At 36.1% G+C, this 24,743-nt stretch overlaps 1 protein-coding gene across 2 annotated transcripts in view; it reads left to right on the top strand.

Moving 5' to 3' along the window:
* Positions 1–24,743, top strand: part of LOC132377840 (ataxin-7) — a 152,225-nt gene that overhangs the window by 119,178 nt on the left and 8,304 nt on the right. For both annotated transcript variants that reach the window (XM_059944261.1, XM_059944262.1), the window contains exons 5-9: positions 12,721–12,992; positions 15,828–15,910; positions 16,390–16,655; positions 23,707–23,899; positions 24,128–24,249. In XM_059944261.1, the coding sequence (XP_059800244.1) occupies positions 12,721–12,992; positions 15,828–15,910; positions 16,390–16,655; positions 23,707–23,899; positions 24,128–24,249 (936 nt within the window). The remainder of the gene's footprint in view (positions 1–12,720; positions 12,993–15,827; positions 15,911–16,389; positions 16,656–23,706; positions 23,900–24,127; positions 24,250–24,743) is intronic.

Below are 24,743 nucleotides of genomic sequence, written 5' to 3' on the forward strand. Positions count from 1 at the left end.
AAGTATCCATTTAAAACAGATGCAGAGAAATTTCTTTAGCAAGAGGGTGGTGAATTTGTGGAATTTATTACCACAGGCAGCTGTGGAGGCCAGGTCATTGGATGTATTTAAGGTGGAGTGTGCTAGGTTCTTGATTAGACACACATCAAAGGTTATGGGGACAAGAGGGAGTGGGGCTGAGGGGAAATGAAGGATCAGCAATGATTGAATGGTGGAGCAAACTCAATGGGCCAAATGGCCCTATGCCAAATGCTCCTATGTCTTATGGTCTTACTCAGGTGAAACCTACATGGTCAGCACAGACAGCACCACCAGAAGTTGTGATTGGATCTGCCTTCTGGGAGCTGTGAGGCTGTAGCTCTGCTGTTTGTGCTATTGTGCCCAGGTGTCCTCACTCTGCCTGTTTTCTGGTCTCTTCTTGATTGAGAGTAGAAATTGGCAGGGGAATCCTCAGGTTAACCAAAGGTAGCATTGGTATCCTGAGGATAGTCTCCTACTGTACTCTTGGCTAACCAAGGTTGTCCAAGGTATCAGTTGAAAATGGAGATATTAGCTCTGGAAGTTATGGGAATGGTTATTTAAAAAGTACCACATTTGGGGGTGGAGTTTCAAGATGGCGACGTAGACATCTGCCTTTTAGGCACTCTTCATGTTTTAAGCTATAATCACCCTTTAATCAAATCTTTTCGTACCTAACTACATGGGTTGATATTTACGATTTATTTCTTTTTTAAAATAATACTTGATTTAATTTTTTCAAACTTAAAATGTCTGTACCTAAGAAATCGTCTAAAGACCCTATATTTCTCGATGCAATCTCCAGTATTCTGGATACTAAACTGGATACTAAACTTGCAAGTCTGGAAAATAAACTTACTGCGAAAATGTCTGAGCTTTACGAAAATGTCGTAAGATCATTTGATACCAAGCTTCAATCGCTGGCAGCAGATATTGAATGGCATGAAGAAAAGTTTGCGGCTCTTGACAAGATAATTTGTGAAAAAATACATACAATCGAAACTTTGGAGGAGAAGGTATGATCGACCGCTAAAATAGTGGAGCAGAATAAGTTTAAAATCACCGATCTTGAAAACCGATCTCGCAGACAGAACTTGCGTATTATTGGATTTCCCGAAAATGTTGAGTCTGGTGACTTAACTGAATATTTCTCTAACTTATTGTGGGAAATTTTTGGCGAGGACGCTTTGCGGGTTAAACCTACAGAGTTCCGAGACCGTGCCCACAGAGTTCCGAGATTTTCGGCTGCGAGAGAGAAGCCACGAGCTGTGATTGTCCGTCACCATTATCCTCGGGAGAAAGAGCTTCTAATTCGATTAGCTCATCAGAAAGGTATGATTTCTCACAAAAACAACAAGTTTCGTATTGTGGAGGACTATTCATTCGAGGTAATGAGGGCGAGAATAGCTTTTAAACCGGTGATGGCAGAGATTCATTCGATTGGACTTAAACAAGCTTTAAGATACCCAGCGAATCTCAGAATTACGTTGAGTGATGACAGTCAGCGCTTCTTTAATACTCCAGAAGAAGCAAAGAAATTCGTTGAAGAATATCGATCTTCTAGTACAAGTTGAACTATGCGTTACGTTGAAGAAGAATTTTTGGAGAGAAGACGCCATTCCGCTTTTAGGCTTTAACTTATGAAGCTGTGGTATAGCTTTTTACTTTGGTCTGTAGACCTGTTTTTTTTTTATTATCATGATTTACAGATGCTCTTTTAATTTTACTATAATGTTTTTTTTAATTAAGTTTTTTTTCCTCTGGATTAGATATACACGTTAAGATTTTGAAATAATGATTTATTATTTAAGATGTCGTTTCTTTTTCCCATAAGACTTTGCTTTCCGTAAGCGTTTATTTGCCTGTATTTGAGAATGGGACGAATGTCTTGAATTTTTGGACCTTTTTTTTATATATATTGTAGTGGTTATTGAATCCTTTTTTAATCTTATTTTGATGACCTTTTTTTTTAAAAAAAAGATTGGCGAATTTACATTTATATTCTGTAATATGGTCCTTTCAAAATGACGTTTCTTCTTCCCATAAGTCTCTGTTTTTGAAACGTCATATTCTTATATTTGAATATGGAATCTTTTTTTTTAAAGGCATATTACACTACTTTAAATTTCAATGGTTATCCTTTTTTTATTAATGATTTTTTGCTTTTTTATATTTTTTCATTTTGATTGATATATATTCTTTTTTTTACAACCCTGTATTTATATCTGGGTGTTATATAGTTTCTCTTTTCTTTCTTTTCATGAAGTTGCCATCTTGAAAATGGGTGTAATATTAGTATTAGTTTGTGCGCCTGCCGCTTGGCTCTTTTTCGAGGAGTTGGGGGAGGGGGTAGGGATCTTTTTTCACACTTTTGCTTTTTATTTTTTTGCTTTTAGTTTATGGGCCGACTTTAAATTATTAATATTGTTGAGGTGTCATGTTCTCTGGTTGCTCCTGAATCATTTTTCCTTCTTCCTGAATTATGGGTTATGTGTCTTTTTAACCTTTTATGATATACACAACTAATATTGGCATGATGGATAAGTCTATTAACTTTATCTCTTGGAATACTAATGATTTAAATCATCCGATTAAACGTAAAAAAAATATTTGAAGTATTCCATAGACTAAACGCTAATATTATTTTTGCACAGGAGACCCATATTTGGAGGGAGGATAATCAACGTTTTTTTAGGTTCTGGATACCGCCAAAATTAGGGGTGTGTCTATTTTTATAGACCCCTCAATTTCGTTTACACATCATGAAATTATTTCTGATCCACAGGGCAGATTTTTGTTGATAACTGGTTCACTTTTTAATCGCAAAGTGGTTCTAGTTAATATTTATGCTCCAAACTTTGACTGCCCTGAATTTTTTAAACGTTTATTTACCTCCCTTCCTAATCTAAATGAATATATGTTGATAATGGGTGGAGATTTCAATTGTTGTTTGAATCCTTTGATGGATAGATCTAAACCTATCCGAATTCTTCCGAATAGATCAGCCTTACTTATTAATTCTTTTATGGTTGATTCGGGAATTACTGAAATATGGCGGTTTTTGAACCCTAAAGATAAAGAATTTTCATTTTTTTCACATGTATATCACAGTTATTCTAGAATTGATTATTTCCTTATTGATCATCGTTTATTAACGGATGTTACTGATTGTAAATATGATTCTATTACTATTTTGGATCATGCACCTTTGAAGTTATCTATCAAGATTTCGGACTTTTCCAATAATACTAGATCTTGGAGACTTAACGCTACTTTGCTTCAAGATCCAGAATTTATCACCTACATAAAACAGCAAATTGACTTGTTTTTCTCAACAAACTATACTGAAGAGATTGATAGAGGAATACTTTGGGACTCTTTTAAGGCTTTTATCCGTGGACAAATTATCTCATATTCCGTTGGTAAAAGAAAACAAAGATATTTAGATATTGCTTTATTAGTGGATAAAATTAAAGAAATTGATAAGATTTATTCCGTAACTCCTACCAAAGAACTTTATAAGAAGAGAGTTGAGCTTCAAATGGAGCAGAGCTTATTATTATCTTCTTCAATTGAGAATCAATTAATTAGGACCAGGGCTCAATTTTATATCCATAGTGAACGAACTGGTAAACTGTTAGCTAATCAATTAAAAGCTATTTCGACTAAGCGACAAATTATTAAAATTCGTAAACAAGATGGTAATCTAACTACTGATCATAAAGAAATCAATAACACTTTTCAAGATTTTTATAAATCTTTATATCAATCAGAATTTGATGGCGATCTGTCCATGATGGATAATTTTTTTAACAATTTGAATATTCCCAAACTGACAGATGAAGATCGTAGCTTGTTTGATGCTCCTATCTCTATGGCCGAAATAGGAGAGGCTATCTCGTTAATGAATTCAGGGAAAGCTCCTGGTCCTGATGGTTATATTATAGAATTTTTTAAAACTTTTTCTTCTTCGCTTTCCCCTTGGTTATGTGAAATTTTTAATGATGCATTTGCTAAGAAGCGATTACCTCAATCTTTTTATGAAGCTACTATTTCTCTAATTCTTAAAAAAGATAAGGATCCTACTTTATGTGCATCTTATCGCCCTATATCACTATTAAATGTAGACTCTAAGATTCTTACAAAAATTTTAGCCATTAGGTTAGAAAAGGTACTATCACAGATTATTTCAGAAGATCAAACTGGTTTTATTAGGAATCGGTATTCCTTTTTTAATGTTAGAAAATTGATTAATATAATTTATACTTCATCACCCATAATTCCAGAATGTGTTATTTCATTAGATGCTGAAAAAGCTTTTGATAGAGTTGAATGGGTATACTTATTTAATGCTTTGAGATATTTTAATTTTAGTCCTAATTTTATATCATGGATCAAACTAATATATTATAAACCTGTTGCTTCTGTTCTTACAAATAATTACAGATCCTCTTTTTTTCAATTATCTCGTGGTACGAGACAAGGTTGTCCCTTAAGTCCTTTATTATTTAATATCGCATTAGAACCTTTAGCCATTGCTATTTGTGAATCTCCCAATATTTTTGGTATTACCCATAATGAGAAGTTATACAAGTTATCACTTTATGCTGATGACTTGTTGTTATATATTTCTGATCCTGACAGGTCTATTCCCGCTATTTTATCCTTGTTGGCTCAATTTGGTAGTTTTTCTGGTTATAAACTAAACTTGGATAAGAGTGATTTATTCCCTTTAAACGCGCAAACTTTATTGAATGATAGGATACCATTTAAAGTTGTTACTGATAACTTTATTTATTTAGGTATAAAAATTACCAAGAAATATAAAGATTTATTTAGACTGAATTTTTTACCTATGCTCCATCAAATTCAACAACACTACAAGATGGTCTCCCCTATCCTTATCATTAGTTGGTCGGATTAATGCTATTAAAATGATGATTTGACCGAAATTTTTCTATTTATTTCAAGCTTTACCAATTTTTATTCCTAAATCTTTTTTTGATAATATTGATTCAAAAATTTCCTCATTTGTGTGGCAAAATAAAAACCCCAGGTTAAGTAAAAGGCAATTACAAAAATCTAAAAAAGATGGTGGTTTAGCTTTACCTAACTTTAGATTTTACTATTGGGCGAATAATATCCGTAACCTAATATATTGGAAATTAGATTTGGATTCACCATTGTGCCCACAGTGGGTAAATTTAGAATGCAATGAGGTACAGGGATATTCTCTATTCTCTGTTCTTGGTTCTTCTCTTCCTACTGATTTAGTTAAATTCAATAAACAGATATCTAATCCTGTTGTCAAGCATACATTACGAATTTGGTTTCAATTTTGTAAGTTTTTTACTTTGAAAAACTTTGTTCTTGATAGCCCTCTCTTACTTAATTTTTTTTTCAAACCTTCTTTGACAGATCAAGCTTTTAGCATATGGAAAAGGAAAGGTATAAAATGTTTTCGTGATCTTTTGAAGGTAGTTTGATGTCTTTCGACCAACTTTCCAACAAATTTAAGTTACCTAAATCTAATTTTTTTTAGATATTTACAAATTAGAAATTTTCTACATAAGGTTCTACCATCTTTCCCTAATTCAACTTCAATGGATTTCTCAGATTTGATTTTTACCTTAAGTCCTTGTCAGAAGGGATTAGTGGCTTTTATTTATAATACGATTATGAAGATACAACCAGAAATATCAGGTAGAATTAAGCAAGAATGGGGAAAAGAACTTCAATATAATATATCAACAGAAAAATGGGAAAAAATTTTACAAATGGTTAATTCTTCTTCTATATGTGCTAAACATGCTTTAATACAATTTAAAATTGTACATAGAGCTCATATGTCTAAAGATAAACTTGCTCGATTCTATTCTCATATTAACCCTCAATGTGACAGATGTCATTCAGATGTGGCTTCATTGACCCATATGTTTTGGTCATGTCCCACTTTACATGACTATTGGAAGGACATATTTGCTACCATTTCCTCAATTTGGAATATCGATTTACAACCTCATTTTATTACTGCAATTTTTGGTATACCAAATGAGGATGGTAATCAGTTTTCCCCTTCAATTAGACGAAAGATTGCTTTTGTAACATTAATGGCCAGAAGGTCTATATTACAAAATTGGAAAGAAGTAAATCCTCCTACCACATTTCAGTGGTTCTCTCAAACTATTTCTTATCTGAGCTTGGAAAAAATTAGAAGCACTATTTTTGACTCATCAATTAAATTTGAAGAAACTTGGGGACCGTTCATTCGACATTTTCATATGAATTAATTTGACCTCTTCCAGACCTTCTCTCTGCTTATTCTTGTTCAGGTATGGAGTTCCAGAGTTCTTTTTTTTTGAAAACTTTTTTTATTGCATTTTTAAGTAGTTACAAAATGAAGTATGAAAAAAAAATGTATATAACCCTTCCCCCCTCCCCTTAACCCCTCCCCCCTAACTGCCCTATAGAAAAAAAAAGAGAAAGAGAAAAAAAAGAAAGAAAGAAAGATTGTCTGGTTGTTGGAAGATCTCCACATGCTCCATGGAATTCGTAAAAACTTTAATATGTATATTTATTTCTTTCCCCAAATAACCAATTGTTTCATCTTCAGAGCATCTATAGATTTAATCCTGTCTTTTGTAAATAAGGGCTCCAAATTTTCAGAAATGTTTCATATTTATCTCTTAAATTATAAGTAATTTTTTCTAATGGAATACAACCATAGATTTCTTTCTTCCAAGAGTCTATACTTAAATATGTATCCGATTTCCAAGTAACTGCAATAGCTTTTTTGGCTACTGCCAGTGCAATTTTTATAAATTCTTTCTGGTATTTATTTAGTTTGAGTTTTGGTTTTATCCCTTCAATATCACCTAATAAGAGTAATATTGGATTATGAGGAAATTGTGTTCCTGTAATTTGTTCCAGTAAAAGTCTTAAATTTGTCCAAAAAGGTTGAATTTTAGAACAAGACCATGTAGAATGTAAAAAAGTACCAGTTTCCTGGTTACATCGGAAACACTGATCCGATAAGTTTGGATTTAATTTATTTATTTTTTGTGGTGTAATATATAATTGATGTAGAAAATTATACTCCACTAATCTTAACCGAACATTTATTGTATTTGTCATACTATCAAGACATAGTCTTGACCAATTTGTTTCTTCAATTTTAATATTCAAATCACTTTCCCATTTTTGTCTTGACTTATGGATTCCTTGTTTAATTGCCTGTTTTTGAATCAAATTATACATACAGGATATAAATTTTTTAATATTTCCTTTTTGAATTAAAATTTCTATTTCATTAGGTTTCGGCAATAACATTGTTTGACCTAATTTTTCTCTTAAATAAGCCCTTAATTGAAAGTAACAAAATAAAGTGTTATTTGATACTTTATATTTATTCTTTAATTGATCAAATGACATTAATATACCTCCTTCAAAACAAATCCCTATATATCTAATCCCTTTTTGAATCCAATTATATAAAAGTTGATTGTCCATTGTGAAAGGAATAAGTCTATTTTGAATTAAAGATCTCTTTGCTAATAAAGATTTTTTTGTCTCATCATCAACATTTATCTTATTCCATAAATCAATCAAATGTTTTAATATAGGAGATTCTTTCTTTTCCCGTATCCATTTAGATTCCCATTTGTATATAAAATCTTCTGGTACGTTTTCTCCTATTTTATCTAGTTCTATTCTAACCCATGCCGGTTTATCTTTCTCGAAAAAAGATGCAATAAATCTAAGTTGATTTGCTTTATAATAATACTTAAAATTTGGAAGTTGTAATCCTCCTAGATCAAATTTCCATGTCAATTTTTCCAACAATATTCTTGACATCTTACCTTTCCAGAGAAATTTCCTCACATATTTGTTTAACTCTTGAAAAAACTTCTGGGGTAATTGTATTGGTAATGATTGAAATAAATATTGTAGTCTAGAGAATATATTCATTTTTATAGTATTTACTCTACCTACTAATGTTATTGGTAATGCCATCCATTTATCAAGATCTTCCTGAATTTTTTTCAAAAGTGGTAAATAATTTAATTTGTATAAGTTTTTTATGTCATTATCAACTCTTATACCTAAATATTTTATACCATTTGCTGGCCATCTAAATTGAGTTATTAATCGTCATTGATTATAATCTCCTTTAGTAAGAGGTAAAATTTCACTTTTATCCCAATTTATTTTATAACCCGATATTTTCCCATATTCTTCTAATCTATAAGATAATTTGCGTAGTGAATGTAATGGATCTGTTAAATAAAGTAGAACATCATCAACAAATAAATTAATCTTGTATTCTTCCTGATTAACTCTGAAACCCTTAATATCTGGGTCCATTCTAATTAATTCAGCTAGTGGTTCTATTGCCAACACAAACAAAGCAGGTGATAATGGGCAACCTTGTCTAGTTGATCTTGTTAACTGAAATGATGTTGAAATTTGACCATTTGTCACTACTTTAGCTTTGGGATTAGTATTTAAGGTTTTAATCCATTTTATAAATGATGTTCCTAATCCATATTTTTCCAATACCTTAAATAAAAAATCCCATTCCAATCTATAAAATGCTTTTTCTGCATCTAAAGCAACTGCCACACTCATTTCCTCCCTCTTTTGCGCTAAATGGATTATACTAAATAATCGGGTTACATTATCTGCCGATTGTCTATTTTTGATAAATCCTGTTTGATCCATATGCACTAATTTTGGTAAGCATTTAGATAATCTATTAGATAAGATTTTTGCTATTATTTTATAATCGGTGTTTAATAAAGAAATAGGTCTATATGATGCTGGTTTTAAAAGGTCTCTATCTTTTTTTGGCAATTCTATTAAAATAGCTGTTGAAAAAGATTCTGGAAGTTTATGTGTTCTTTCCGCTTGATATATTAACTCCATAAAAGGAGGAATTAATAAATCTTTAAACTTTTTATAAAATTCAGGTGGAAAACCATCTTCTCCTGGAGATTTATTACTTTGAAGTGATCCCAAAGCTTCTTCAACTTCCTTCAATGTAAAAGGCGTATCTAATCCCTTCTGTTCTTCTGTATTTAATTTTGGAAGAGTTATTTGTGATAAAAATTCTTCTATCTTAACATCATCATTCTTTGATTCTGATTTATACAACTCAGAATAAAAATTCTTAAAAGCCTCATTAATTTCTAGAGGCTTATAAGTAATTTCATTCACTTTTGTTCGAATTGCATTTATTGTTTTGGTAATCTGATCTGTTTTTAACTGCCATGCAAGAACTTTATGTGATCTTTCACCTAGTTCATAATATCTCTGTTTAGTTTTCATAATTGCTTTTTCTGTTCGATATGTCTGGAGTGTATTATATTTTAACTTCTTATTAATAAGTTGTCTTCATTTTTCTTCTGTCATATTTCTTGTGAGATTCTTTTTCTAATTTTATAATCTCTTTTTCCAATTGATCTATTTCTATCATATATTCCTTCTTAATTTTAGAAGTATAACTTATTATCTGGCCTCTCAAATATGCTTTCATTGCTTCCCACAATATAAATTTATCATCAACTGAATGTAAATTTGTACCTAAAAAGAACTGAATCTGCTTTTTCATAAAATCACAAAAATCTTGACGTTTTAGTAGAATTGAATTAAATCTCCATCTATAAATTGATTCCTCTTTATCTAACATTGTCATTGTCATTATTAAAGGAGAGTGATCAGACAATATTCTTGCTTTATATTCCACATTTTTCACTCTATCTTGAGTATTTGTTGATAATAGGAAAAAATCTATCCTTGAGTATGTTTTATGTCTATTTGAATAGAATGAATAATCCCGTTCTTTTGTATTGATTCTTCTCCATATATCAATCAAATTTAAATCTTTCATCAATGATAGAGTTAATTTTGCTACTTTTGATTTTGTTGATCTATTTAAAACTGGATCTAAACAAAAATTAAAATCTCCACCTATTAATATTTTATCATGTGCGTTAGCCAAATTCAAAAAGGCCTCCTGTATAAATTTTACATCATTTTCATTTGGTGCATAAATATTCATAAGAGTCCATAGTTCTGAAAAAATTTGACAATGTATAATTAAATATCTTCCTGCCGAATCAGTTAATACATTTTGTATTTTAATTGGTAAATTTTTATTAACCAAAATTGCAACTGCTCTCGCCTTTGAGTTAAATGAAGCTGCAATAACATTTCCAACCCAGTCTCTTTTTAATTTCTGATGTTCTATATCCGTTAAATGAGTTTCTTGTAGCTATATCTATTTTCATTTTTTTAATATATGTTAAAATTCTTTTTTCTTTTTATTGGTCCATTAAGCCCATTAACATTAAAACTTAAAAAATTCAATAGATTAGTCATTATTTTTAATTATGTTACTCCAATCTATAATAATACCTAATCTTTCAACTTTCATTGTATCCTGGGAAATCTTTTTAGAAGTCTCCATGTTGCTATGTGTGTCCCCACCAATCATCCAGACAAAAGAATAGAAGAAAAATAGAAAATAAAGAAAAAAAAAAAATACCCCCCTACTAATGTTGTGAAAGAAAAAAAACACAACATTACCCCCCTCTATTGTACGGGTCATGGCAGTCGCCATGATTACACACGTGAATCTCGTAGTAACCGATTTAAAGCTCCCCAGCCCCCCCCCCCCCCCCGCAACATAGGAAGTATATATATAAAAAAACATACTATTCTCAGTTATTATTTCTAAAATTTTACTTTTCTCCCTTATATCATCCTTAAATGTCCATCAGTTCCATTCGCTATCTCTGTCTTCATCTTTAACCATTACATTTAGAAGTCTGTACATTTAATTAGCGAAGAGATGGGAGTTTTTGTGCGAACACCTCCGCTTCTCGATAATCAGGAAAAAATCTTTTTCCCTCCTCCAAAAAAATTATCAGTGTAGCTGGGTGACGCATTAAAAACTTATAACCTTTTTTCCATAAAACATTTTTAGCTGGATTGAATTCTTTCTTTCTCTTCAAAAGGTTATATCTTATATCAGGATAAAAAAGAACTGGTTTCTCTGCTATCATCAATGGACCTTTTCTTCTTTTAGCACCTTGGGCAGCTGCCTTCAAAATCTTTTCTTTATCCTGGTATCTTAAACATCTTATTAAAATTGATCGCGGATTTTAATCATCTTGAGATCTTGGTCTTAAGGCTCTGTGCACCCTTTCAATCTCAATTGAAGTTTCTTCTCCCATTTCCAATTTTTCAGGAATCCATTTTTGAAAAAAAATTTATTGGGTCTCCTCCTTCGGTACCTTCTTTAAGTCCAACAATTTTAATATTGTTGCGTCTACTAAAATTTTCGAGCTTATCAATTTTTCCCACGAGTTGTTTTCTTTCTGATGTCCAGGCATCATTATCATCTTCCATCTTCTTCATTCTTCCATCCATTTCTAACACTTTGACTTCCAAATCTGTAATTCTCTTTTCCATTTTTTCCTGTTTCTTTGTCATTTTATCAAACATAGCCTCCATTTTTGTTTTTTTTTCTTTAATTACTTTTAATGCATTTAATTTTTCTAATTTATGCATTATTTGCCTCAAAGTCTTTTTTGTATTTTCAGAGGAACTTTCATCTCCATCTTCGTCTGATTTTTCCAGAGAGTCCGACTCTCTCTCAGACTCACTTTCACTGTCGGTTTCAGTCGTTGCTGGGTTTTGTAGTTTGGATTGCACTCATTTGCGCATGCTCGTTCCTTTGCGCATGCGCAGTTCTCGTTGATCCTTTCCTTTAGAAATGGCGGTTGCTGCCGCGGTCTCCTGTTCTGTTTCACCGGTGGTGTGTTGTACCTGAGTCCGCGGTTCTTCGGTAGAAGTAGGCCTTGATTCCGTTCCAACTTGAGCGGTCTTCGCGGAAGTAGTTTTCTTCATCCTCTGTTTATGAGGCATAGCTTAAAACAATCCAGAGTAATTTATAAGTAACCTTAAAAAAGTATTGATTGACTTTTCTTCACTTAAACATTAATTTATTAACTTTTTTATGGGAGGGCTGAGTTCCAGCGTCTCGATCCTACGTCATCACTTGACGTCCCCGAGTTCCAGAGTTCTTGACACTATCATATATGTATAAACTGTTATTATTGCCCATGTTAGTTTAGTTTAGTGTTTTTTTTTCTATATATTTTTTCTTGTATTTTTAAAAAAAAAATTCTTCTTTTGATGATTATTTTTATTTTTTTTCATATAAATATTATAGACTTGATTGATTATTATACTATTTTTGTTGTTGTTGATATTTAATAGGATATTGTTATTTTATTATCAATGTAATCTCAAGTCTATTGTACTTATAACCTATTCACTATTATGTTATGCTTTCTTTATATATGAAATTCAATAAAAAGATTGAAAAAGAAAGAAAAGTACCACATTTGTATATTCTAATCCATTTGGAGTAAGTCATGCACAATGCCAATTTATTAAAAATGATATTAATGAACAGTTTAAGATTTCCTGACCCAGGTGCAAAGTTCTTCTGGCAAGGACTAAGGAATTATGAATAAGAAAGTTTAGGAAAACTCTAGATTGATCTTTTTATGAATTTAATTCCGACCAAGAGTGTCAATAGAGAAGCAAGTTATTTTATGTTTTAGATTAACAGCAAATGTATAAAATATGATGGTTCCAGCTTTTTAAAAAGAAAATTTTTATATTCTGCAGCATGACTTCTGTGGTTAAACCAGAGAAGGTGCATCCTAATGTGAAGATCGACGGCACGTCATTGAAAATGATGCCTGTTCCCATTAATTCTGCCACTGTGAGTGCTTCAATAAAAACTGGCCTTAATAGTCCTACAATACCAAAGGCACCCCTGCCCTCCACTGGACAGATACCCAATGGTAAAAATCTTCTGTCAACTCCTTCATCCTCAGAAAAGAAACTTGAAGATGGTAAAAATATCAAGAAACCCTCTTCTCATAAGAGGCTGTCAGGTGAGTCTGAATAGTCATTCGTAGTACAATGCAACTTATGTAACTTTTAGAGTTAGAAAGAGATAGAAACTTTTTAAAGCATTATTTCATTAGGGGAATGACAGTGCAGTAGTTAACTGAACTCAGTTTTGTGATTCATGGATTCCCACCATGGCAGCTGGGGTATTTATGATCATGTAAATATATCTGGGGTAAACAAAACGGTTTATTCCCAGTGGTGGTTACCATGAAACAACCATCATGGTAAATCTCATCTGCGTATCTTGTATTCTTCAGGGAAAGAAATGACTCTCCTCATCTGTCTGAATGTTTAATTACAGTTTGAGCTAATGTAGCTGGTTGTTCTAGTTAACCATTGTCAAAATTATTGAGTTTTGGATGCTTTAGCCAGATTCAACCTCATAGTTCCCACACCCTGCACTTTCCATTTCTACCTCCTACCCAAAATCCACAAGCCTGCCTGTCAGGGTAGACCCATTGTCTCAGCTTGCTCCTGCCCCACCAAACTCATTTCTGCATTCCTCAGCACTGTTTGATCTCCCTTGTACAATCTCCTCCCACCTATGTTCGTGCACTTCTCATGCTCTGAGTTTTTTCAGTGGTTTTAAGTTGCCTAGCCCCCACTGCCTTATTTTCACCATGGATGTTCAGTCCCTATATACCTCCATCCCCCACCAGGAAGGTCTCAAAGCTCTTCGCTTCCTTTTGGATTCCAGACCTAACCAATTCCCCTGTACCACCACTCTCCTCCGTCTAGTGGCATTAGTCATTACTCTTAATAATTTCCCCTTTGGCTCCTCCCACTTCCTCCAAACCAAAGGTGTAGCCGTGGGCACCTATATGGTCCCAGCTATGCCTGCCTTTTTGTTGGCTTTGTGGAATAGTCCAAGTCCCAAGCCTATGCTGCTATCCGTCCTCCACTTTTCCTTCACTACATTGATGACTGCATTGGTGCTGCTTCCTGCACGCATGCTGAGCTCGTTGACTTCATTAACTTTGCCTCCAACTTTCACCCTGCCCTCAAATTTACCTGGTCCATTTCTGACACCTCCCTCCCCTTTCTTGATCTTTCTGTTTCTATCTCTGGAGACAGCTTATCTACTGATATCTACTTTAAGCCTACAGACTCTCACAGCTATCTGGACTATTCCTCCTCCCGTCCTGTCTCTTGCAAAAATTTCATCCCCTTCTTGCAATTCCTCCCATCTCCGCCGCATCTGCTCTCAGGATGAGGCTTTTCAATCCAGGACGAAGGAGATGTCTTCCCTTTTTAAAGAAAGGGGCTTCCCTTCCTCCACCATCAACTCTGCTCTCAAACGCATCCTATTTCACGCACGCGCTCTCACCTTATCCTCCAGCCACCCCACTAGGTATAGGGTTCTCCTTGTCCTCACCTACTACCCCACCAGCCTCCGGGTCCAACATATAATTCTGTGTAACTTCCTCCACCTCCAACGGGATCCCACTGCCAAGCACATTTTTCCCTTCCCCCCCCCCCCGCTTTCCGGAGCGATCGCTCCCTATGTGACTCCCTTGTCCAATTTGTCCCCCCACCCCCCCCATCCCTTCCCACCGATCTCCCTCCCGGCACTTCTCCTTGTAAGCGGAACAAGTGCTACACCTGCCCTTACACTTCCTCCCTCACCAGCATTCAGGGCCTCAGACAGTCCTTTCAAGTGAGGAGACAGTTCACCTGTGAGTCGGCTGGTGCGGTATACTGCGTCCGGTGTTCCCGGTGTGGCCTTCTATATATTGGTGAGACCCGACGCAGACTGGGAGACCATTTCGCTGAACACCTATGCTCTGTCCGCTAGAGAAAGCAGGATCTCCCAGTGGCCACACATTTTAATTCCACGTCCCATTCCCATTCTGATATGTCTATCCATGGCCTCCTCTACTGTCAAGATGAAGCCACACTCAGGTTGGAGGAACAAAACTTTACATTCGGTCTGGGTAGCCTCCAACCTGATGGCATGAACATTGATTTCTCTAACTTCCATTAATGCCCCTCCCCTTCTTACCCCATCCCTTATTTATTTATCTATCTATCTATTTATTATTCCCACCCCCCCTCTTTTTTCTGTCTCTGCCCCTCTCACAATCACTCCTTGCCTGTTCCCCATCTTACTCTGGTGCTCCCCTCCCCCTTTCTTTCCTCCTAGGCCTCCAGTCCATGATCCTTTTCCTTCTCCAGCTATGTATCCCTTTTGCCAATCAACTTTCCAGCTCTTAGCTTCACTCCTCTCCCTCCTGTCTTCTACTATCATTTCGGATCTCCCCCTCCCACTTTCAAATCTCTTACTAACTCTTCTTTCAATTAGTTAGTCCTGACGAAGGGTCTCGGCCTGAAACGTAGACTGTGCTTCCTGTAGATGCTGCCTGGCCTGCTACGTTCCACCAGCATTTTGTGTGTGTGGCTTGAATTTCCAGCATCTGTAGATTTCCTCATGTTTTGAGTTTTGGGTGCTTTGGTTAGTTAAATAGTGATATCCACATTTCCTTTATATGCAAGGTTGTTGAAATTTGCATATTACATTTTGTTTTTCTAGCTTGATTGTAGGTGACAAAAAGCCCTCATTAACATGGAGCACAATTGTAATAGATGGGATGGACAGAGGTTTCTGTTTAAATGTACAAGATATAATAGTTGTGAAAGGGTGAGAAGGAACAACAAAGGCAACTAGCATATGAAAGAGAAAGATGTTCATTTCAGTCTTCATGCCTGATTGCCAGCAGAATTTTGGCTTTTTTTTGCTCCATTAATCCATTAAAACAAAACAGAAAATCCGTATATTCTGTGTAACACACTCAATTTATTCCATTGCTTTATTACAGAGCGGGAGTTTGACCCAAACAGACACTGTGGTGTTGTTGATCTTGAAACCAAGAAACCATGTACGAGGTCTTTGACGTGCAAGGTAGGTTACTGTTGCGCTTTGTCTTTTTTTAAAATAATGGCTTGCTTGCTGCCACTGTTGTGAGAAGAGGATTATTTTGTCAGTTGTTTTACATAACTTGTTCTGCAGAATTGTTCCTAGTTTGCAAGCAAATTGTCATAGTCTGCTAAATGATTTTCAAGTTAATGGTTGAGCTCTGGCTTGGAACACGAAGGCAAGAATTGACAATTTCAAACACAAAACTCAATTCTGTCCTTTCTTCCCTGAATTGTACTGAGTGTTGTTACCTTAATTGTACACAGCTATATTTGCTCATTATCTGTCATCTGATTTCTAATAAATGCTGAATGCATTATTCAAAATGTAGTAAAACTAGTATAGTTTATATATCATCAGTGCAAGTCTGTATAATATATAGGCATTTGAAGTTATTTATGGAAAGGTAAATATAAATGTTAAGATTAATGTTTAGAAATTTATATTAATCTTTTTCTTTTCAGACACATTCCTTGAGCCAACGGAGAGCAGTATTAGGTCGTAGGAAACATTTTGACCTATTGTTGGCTGAGCACAAAAACAAACCCAGGGAAAAAGAATCGCATAGAATCTCTGAACATCATCACCAGGCACCCCTTCTCAGGGAATCGCATCCCTCGCCATCTAAACCTTCCCAGGAATTGCACCAGAATTCCCATGGAAATATTGCATCGGATGTAAAACAGACGGTGTCTGGGAAAACCAAATTTAACAATTCATGTCTTCCAAGGTATGTTAAACTTGAATGGATAATGAAGCTTAAAAATGTATATGATACAAAGTATGCACTAAACCTGATGGAGAACATTAGTATTTTGTGTAAAATTGATCAGGCAAATAAAAATTAGTGGAGATTCTGAGTGTAAATAGAACCAACTGAAGCTCATAGAATTGTAGAACATTGCAGCACAGAATGGCCCTTTGGTCCAACTAGTCCATGCTGAACTATTACTTGATTAGTTCCATCGACTTGCACCTGCCCTCTGTGCCCCTCCCATCCATGCATCTATTCAAATTTTTGTTAAATATTGAAATCGAATTTGCATCCACCACTTGCACAGGCAGCTTGTTCCACATGTTCACCACCCTCTGAGAAGTTTCCCCTCATCATCAATTAATCATTTCACCTTTCACCTTCCACCCTATGACCTCTATTTATGGTCCCAGCAAGCATCAATGGAGAAAGCCTACTTACATTTAACCTATCTGTACCCCTCATACTTTTGTATCAAATTTCCCCTCAACCTTCTATGTTCCAAGGAATAAAGTCCTTGTAAATTTTCCTTCAATCTTATTAGCATTTTTCCTGTAGATAGGTGACCAAAACTCCCCACAATATGCCAAATTAGGCCTCACCAACATCTTACACAAAATCAACGTAACATCCCAATTCCTGTACTTAATACATTGATTTATGAAGGACAAAGTGCCAAAAGCTTTCTTTAAGACCCTATCTATCTATAACACCACTTTCAATGAGTTACGTACTTGTTTTCCCAGATCCCTTTGTTTTCTATAGCACTTGTCGGTGCCCTACCGTTCACTGTGTAAGACCTACCTTTCGGTTCTCCCAAAGTGCAACACCTCACCTCACACTTGTCTGCATTAATTTCCATCTGCCATTTTTAAGCTCATTTTTCCAGCTGGTCCAGATCCAGCTGCAAGCTTTCATAGTCTTCTTCACTGCCCACTGCACCCATAGTCTAGGTGTCGTCCAGAAATTTGCTGATCCAGTTAATGCGTTATCATCCAGCTCATTGATATAGATGACAAATAACAACGGATCCTGCACCGATCCCTAAGGTACACCACTTGTCACAGGCCTCCAGTTGGAGAGGCAACCATCTACAACCACTCCCTTGCTTCTCCCATGAAGCTGATGTTTAATCCAATTTGCTACCTGATCTTGAAAGTGAAGCAACTGAACCTTTTTTTTGTGACCAATATCCCATGTCTTGTTGAAGGCACCAAGAAATATTGACTACCCCAATCAGTCCCCCTCTATTGAAATACTTGTGTAATCCAGTCCTTTAGAATACCTTCCAATAACTTACCTACTACTGATAATAGGCTCACCAGCGTATAATTTTCTGACTTAATCTTAGAGCCTTTCTTAAACAGTGAAACAACATTAGCTATCATTCAATCCTCCAGCACCTTGCCAATGGCTAAGGTTGTTCTAAGTATCTCTGCTATGCCCCTGCAATTTCTACACTAGCCTCCCACAAGATGTGAGTGAATATTTTGTCAGGCAGGGGATTTATCCACCCTAATTTGCCTTGAAACAGCAAACATCTCCTCTTCTGCAATCTGTACAGGGTCCATGACCTCGCTGTTGCTTTACCTCACTTCTGAAGACTCTGTCTGTTTCTGTCTCCAAGATAAACGCAAATGCAAAAAAATTATATAAGATCTCCCCCATCTTTTGGCTCCATGCCTATATCACCACTATAATTTTCCTGGTGACCAATTTTGCCCGCTATCCTTTTACTCTTAATATATCTGTAAAAGTCCTTAGGATTTTTCTTCACCTTGTCTGCTAGAGCAACCTCATGCCTTCTTTCAGCCCTCCTGATTTCCTCCCTAAGAGTTCTTTTGTATTTCTTATATTCAAGTCCCTAATTGTTCCTACCTGCCAATACCTATGATTATCACCCTATTCTTAAACAGGGCCTCAATATCTATCGAAAACCAAGATTCCCTAAACCTATTATCTTTGCCGTTTTTCCTGACAGGAACATACCCACTCTGCTCTCAGAATTTCACTGTTGACAGCTTCCCACTTAATCGAGTTTGCTTTTGCCAGATAACCTGTCCCAGTCCACATTTGCCAGATTCTTTCTGATACCATAAGAATCAGCCCTTCTCCAATTTAGAATCTCAACCTGAGTTCCAGACCTATCCTTCTCCATAATTATCTTCAAACAAGTGACATTATGATCATAAGATGAACGTGTCTCCCTACAGAATCTTCTGTCACCTGTCTGTCTCTTTACCCAACAGGAGATCTAGTATCACACTCACTCTAGTGGAAACTTCCATGTACTGTTTAAGGATACGTATCTGAACACGTTTGACAAGCCTTTTACCATTTAGCCCTATTACTATAGCCAATATGTGGAAAGATAAAATCAACTGCTATTACCACCTTATGTTTCAAGAAATAGCCTGTGGTCTCTCTACAAATCTGCTCCTATAAATCCTGCAGACTGTTAAATGGTCTATAATATAGTTTCATTCCCGTTATTGTGTTCATTCCTTCTTAAAAATTCCTCAATTTTACCCATAAAGCCTCACTAGCCAAGCTGTCCAGTCTGTCCTGACTAAGCACCACTGTGATATTTTCCCTGACTGGTAATGCCACCCCTCCCCCTTTAATCCTTCCTGTTCTATCAGGTCTAAAGCAACAGAACCCTGGAACACTGAGCTGCCAATCCTGCCCTTTCTGAAACCAAGTCTCACTAATAGCTACAATGTCAAAATTCCACATGCTGATCCATATCCAAAGCTCACCTGACTTTGCTACAATACTACTTGCATTAGTCCTACCATGTTCAAATTTTTGATTCCTGAATTTCAGCTTAATAACACTTTTTTCCACAACCACTCTACTCTCTGTTCTGGCACTCTGGTTCCCACCTTCTTGTGACTCTAGTTTAAACCACCCCCAGGTACAGCACTCAGCCACTGGATTTCACTTTTGCAGGCCTTTGAAACTTGCACTCATCTAAATTAGCCCAGCATTCTGGGTTAGGCTACACAAACCTCTGTCACTGGTTGTCAGGGAGTCTCGAGGAATTGAAGATCAGTTTTCTAATTACAACTCTGAACGCTGCTGAAAATCACTAGTATGAAAAATAAAAGACTTTTAAAAATGTTTTTCAAATACTTTTTACAGGTGACTTTTAGTTTGAGGAATAAGGAAATTTGAGTTCCAAATGTATTTTTGAGGTTGGAGGTATAGGTAGTTTTCTTGTGCATCTATGCTTTTAGTTCGTCCTGAATTTATCCTTTTGAGAAAAATCTTGTCAAGGGTTATAATGCACCATTGCAGAGATCTCTGCTAAAAAGTTCATGTAATCTTTAAAAAAGAAGCTCAAGTAAAATTTAAATAGTATGACATTCTGTTCAAAATTAACAGAAATATGATATAAACCTACAAATTGTTGTATGATGGTATAAATCCAATACCTTACACTATTTATCCCCTAACTGATTGGCTGACAGATACCATTCTGTACCTGTCAATAATCATTCTTACAAACTAAACTTCAAGTATTGTTCAATCTCTCTAACTATAGATGAATTTGAACATAACCACTAAATTCTTAATGATTGTCTAGGTAAGTTGTAATTTGCTGCAAGTTCGACCTGAACCCCTGTGGCAATTTGATTGATGAAATGTTCTCTGTAATTGAGCTGTCTTTATCTAGTTTGCTTGAACTATCAAGTGCAGTATGATATGGTGTCTAGCATTTTACCAACGAAGCTGTTTGATGGAGAGGACGTTGAAAATCACGAAAATTGTGAAAGCTTGTGAATGTGATTTACTTGAGTGATTTATCACCTTAAAAAGTAACTTTTGGGGACAGGAGCAAACGTAGTGTTGTTTTCCATGTTACTTGTATAATATCATGTAACTTTTTGTGATTTTGCTATAAATCCAGAAGAAAGTTCTATTGTGCAAGCCCTTTGTGATTTTTGTATGCGGCCTAATTGAAAACATGGGTCCTGCGCTGGTTGCTCAATTTATAGCCTGTTTTCCTTCACCTTGAGTCTCTGACTAGAGAGGCCATGTGGTAAAACTGCTTGGAATGTGCCCAGGCAGAGTTAGCACACATTAGGGTAGTGTATTCTTTTCAGGTACCTTTCCTTTTAAATTTTGCACCAATTCAGACGTAGTAGACAATGAATGGTACCGTAATGGGAATGTATTAACTCACAACTGAACATTTGCAAATTGGAACGGTAGTTATCCTTTATTTTGAATCTTCCATTAATGTGCCTGCCTGCTACAGATTTTTTTAATTAAACAGTTCATCTCCACTTAAGCATTCAAAATGTTCAATTCAAGTGCCGCTATAGCGTAGTGGTTACATGGCACTATTTCAGCTTGGGGCATCAGAGTTCGGAGTTCCTTTCTGAAGTTATCTGTAAGGAGTTTTTGTATGTCCTCCCCGTCCACACGTGGATTTCCTCTGGGTGCTCCGGTTTCCTCCCACAGTCCAAAGACATACTGGTTAGTAGGTTAATTGTCCCGTGATTAGGCCAGGGCTAAATTAGTGGCATGGCTGAAAGGGCCGGAAGGATCTGTTCCACACTCCATCTCTAAATAAATAAGTAAATATTCGAGTACTTTCAGCTCTGTTCACAGACATGAAGTGTCAAATGTTTAATTATGTTTCTGCCAGTTTCACTATAATATAATTGCGCTTTTGAAAGTAATTGTATAGATTGACTGACAGGATTATTTACACCTCGAAACAAGAAATAGTGTCTATGATGACGGCCTCTAGCGCATAGATTTGTATTGTAGGTCAGTAGTTTAATATATTCTTTAAAACCAGTTATGGAAAAAAAATTGGCATTATATTAAATAGATTTTGTATTGGTGCAAGTCTTCAATGATTTTGAAACAAAAGGAAAAATAATTCAAGATAATTGCTTAATGGGTCAATAGGATCATTGTCTTGAGTAGTGATAAATTCACCAATAAGGTGCTTTTGCAAAATTTGGACATACAAAAGAATTGGGTTTATAAGTGTGTGTTTGCCAGTAAATTGTGAAGATTTTCACAATGCGAACTGCTCATTTTGCTAAATAGTTAAATTAATTGTTTAATATTTGCATACTGTTATGTTAGTTCCCCTAACACTAATCATGGATATACTTCTAAGAAGGTGTTTGAAAGTACGGCATCATGAAATATCGGCACGTGTTCACTCTGAATAGTGGTCACCAACCTTTTTAAGCTCAAGATCCGCTACCTCGGCCTAAGTAAAAGGCAAGATCGACCCCACATCAATTTGTTACATGCATGCGCACCAGGGCAGAAAAAACCAGAAGTAAAACCCCGCAACCTGGAAGTAGAAATAATATATAAACACCGGGGGTACCCACATTTCTTTTGCACCGCGGACCGGTTTAATGTTGATAATATTCTTGCGGACTGGCCGACGGAGGTGGAGTGGTGTTAAACACAACCGGAATACAGCGATACCTGAAGCAGGTTCCTTATGTCCAGTCTATTCTAGTTTTCACAGTTCTCGGTTTCTGTCCCGCTTGCTCACATTTTTTCCGCTGAGAAAACTCAGCGGGTTCGTCTTTAAGTGCTGGGTGCTTGGACTCAGGGTACTGAAGCAGTTTTGAGTGCTTCATTGCCTCATTAAATAGCCTCCGGGCCCGAACTCAGCCTCTCGCTACCAGACGCCTTGGCCACGTGCGGCTGGTTGTAGGTGGGGTGAGAAAACAAGTTCAGGGCCGGAGGTCCCCGTACCGGGGCCGCGATGGTCATGGTCCGGAGAGCGCGGCCAACCGAGCAGGGAGTGCGACAGAGTGCCCGCAGGCCCCCCTTGTAGGATCTATCGGTCGACAAACGTTTGTTTCAGTAGATCGCAGCGCGGTAGCTGCTCTGCTACTTACGAAACCCTGAACCCGAATGAGGTCGTCTGCAAATATTTTAGCACCGGGTCCGCACGAACATTCGGTGTGCTAAACAGGTTCAGAGGCAGCGCTCCAGGCCAGTAGCGACAGCACTTCCCTCTGGCCGCCCAAGGGCAACCGGGGATCCCTGGCTCAAGCGTATCACTGCGTTTAGTAGCCTGATGACTTCGTGTGGGTTCAAGTTCAACAGTGGGCTGAGAGGGAATGAGGAAAAGTGCAGCTGACTCATAGCGTTTCTTCGCGGCCCGGTGGTTGGGGACCAGTGAATTACACTGTGTAGTGCGGGAGAGCTATACGCATGCGTACTGGACAGAAAGAATGGAACTACAACCCCACAACCCGGAAACAATCTCTCAACAGTATTTTTGTATTTATTTTTCATTTTTTGTCGGGATCAACTGGGAAAGTCTCAAAGATCGACTAGTCGATCACGATTGATGGGTTGGCGACCACTAGTCTAGAATATTGGGACCATATGTCAGGGACGGAGATCGTAGAAAGTCTTTACTCAGATTTATAATTGATCCTCTCTCTGCTATAGGAGACAGTAGATATTTGCTTCTCTAAGACTGCACAATAGATTATTATTAGAATTTTAGAATCGGATGTCACCTGTTAAAAGTCTTGATCCTGTTAAAAGGCTGAAGGGGCTGTGAGTCTTGCTGATTGCTGCAAGTCTGCGCTTGAAATACAAGATCATTTAGAGGTCTTAACATATTTTTTAAAAATGATAAAACATTCAATCTTAATACCATTTGCTTATTGACCACAACCATAGTAGAGGGGGTAGGCAAATTTTTGATGAGTTTAATACAAATATGATAAGTGATCAAGTGATCAATAATTATTCATTTTCCATATTAGTCAGACCAGTGGTCCCTGTTTCTATCCCTTATCACCCATGGTTTTGTAAACATATTCTATTGGTAATGATTTGGCAAAGTGAGAACTTTATGCAGTGCTGTATTCCTCAAAAGTTAATGTTTGGTTTTGACATGGGTCCTTTTACAAGCTTTTTGTAATGCAAAACAGACGTCTTTCTTGATGTATTTGGTATAAAATTCTAGATTTCTCTAGAGACTGATCACAAGTGTTAACTTTGTTGTTTTATTTTGAAGGCCTGCCAGTTCATTACAGCACAGTGGCAATACCATCACTGACACTGCATCGGTACATGAATTTCACCCCTCACTTGCAGGACAAGACTCAGTATCCAGGTTGTCTAGTGATGAGGGAGAATGTGAAGAGAAAGAGGAATTGGTGGAAAAGCTAGACTGCTATTATTCTGGACATCACCCTCGACCAGCAGCTGTGAGTTTAGCAAATTGAAAACAAAATATCTTGCTTTGCTATGGTAGACATTGAACTTTTCCAGCTATTTTTACAATGTTGTGTCATTTAATATCAAGTATTGCATATGTTTTGTCTGAATTATTTCTGTCGACAAATAATATTATTCTGTGTAACTTATCCGATAAACTAAGTCTCAATTTCTTCAATCATTCTGAATTTTTGCTCCACAATCTTGTTTTGAATTAGCTTTGCACCTTTGGAAGCCGACATATTGGCCGAGGCTGCTTTGTGTTTGACAGACGATGGGACCACTTTCGTTGTGCATTTAGTTCCATGGTTGAAAAACATCTTAATTCACAGATGTGGAAGTAAGTACATAACAAAATAAATGGTTAAGGTTTTCCATTTTCAGATTTGTGAAAGTTGATCCATACAAGTTCAATCAGATGTTACAAAAGATGGTTAATTATTTGTAAGTTGAGAATTGAAGTAGTCGGTTTGTACACAACAGGGTCCTGTGGATAACAGTGGAAGATCAACCAGATATTTGCTTTTATTAATGTTGGTTTATGGATAAATATTGCTCAGGATTCCACATAAATATATAATTATATGATGCCTTTCACTTTGTAAATTTCTTTTTAAAATCATTAAATGGTAGGGCATTGAAGAATGCAGTAGAACAGAGTGATCTGGGAATAATGGTGCATAGTTCCCTGAAGGTGGAATCTCATGTGGATAAGGTGGTGAAGAAAGCTTTTGGTATGTTGGCCTTTATAAATCAGAGCATTGAGTATAGGAGTTGGATGTAATGTTAAAGTTGTACAAGGCATTGGTAAAGCCGAATTTGGAGTATTGTGTA

Source organism: Hypanus sabinus, chromosome 19, assembly GCF_030144855.1.
Source record: "Hypanus sabinus isolate sHypSab1 chromosome 19, sHypSab1.hap1, whole genome shotgun sequence".
In the NCBI taxonomy this organism is placed as follows: Eukaryota; Metazoa; Chordata; class Chondrichthyes; order Myliobatiformes; family Dasyatidae; genus Hypanus; species Hypanus sabinus.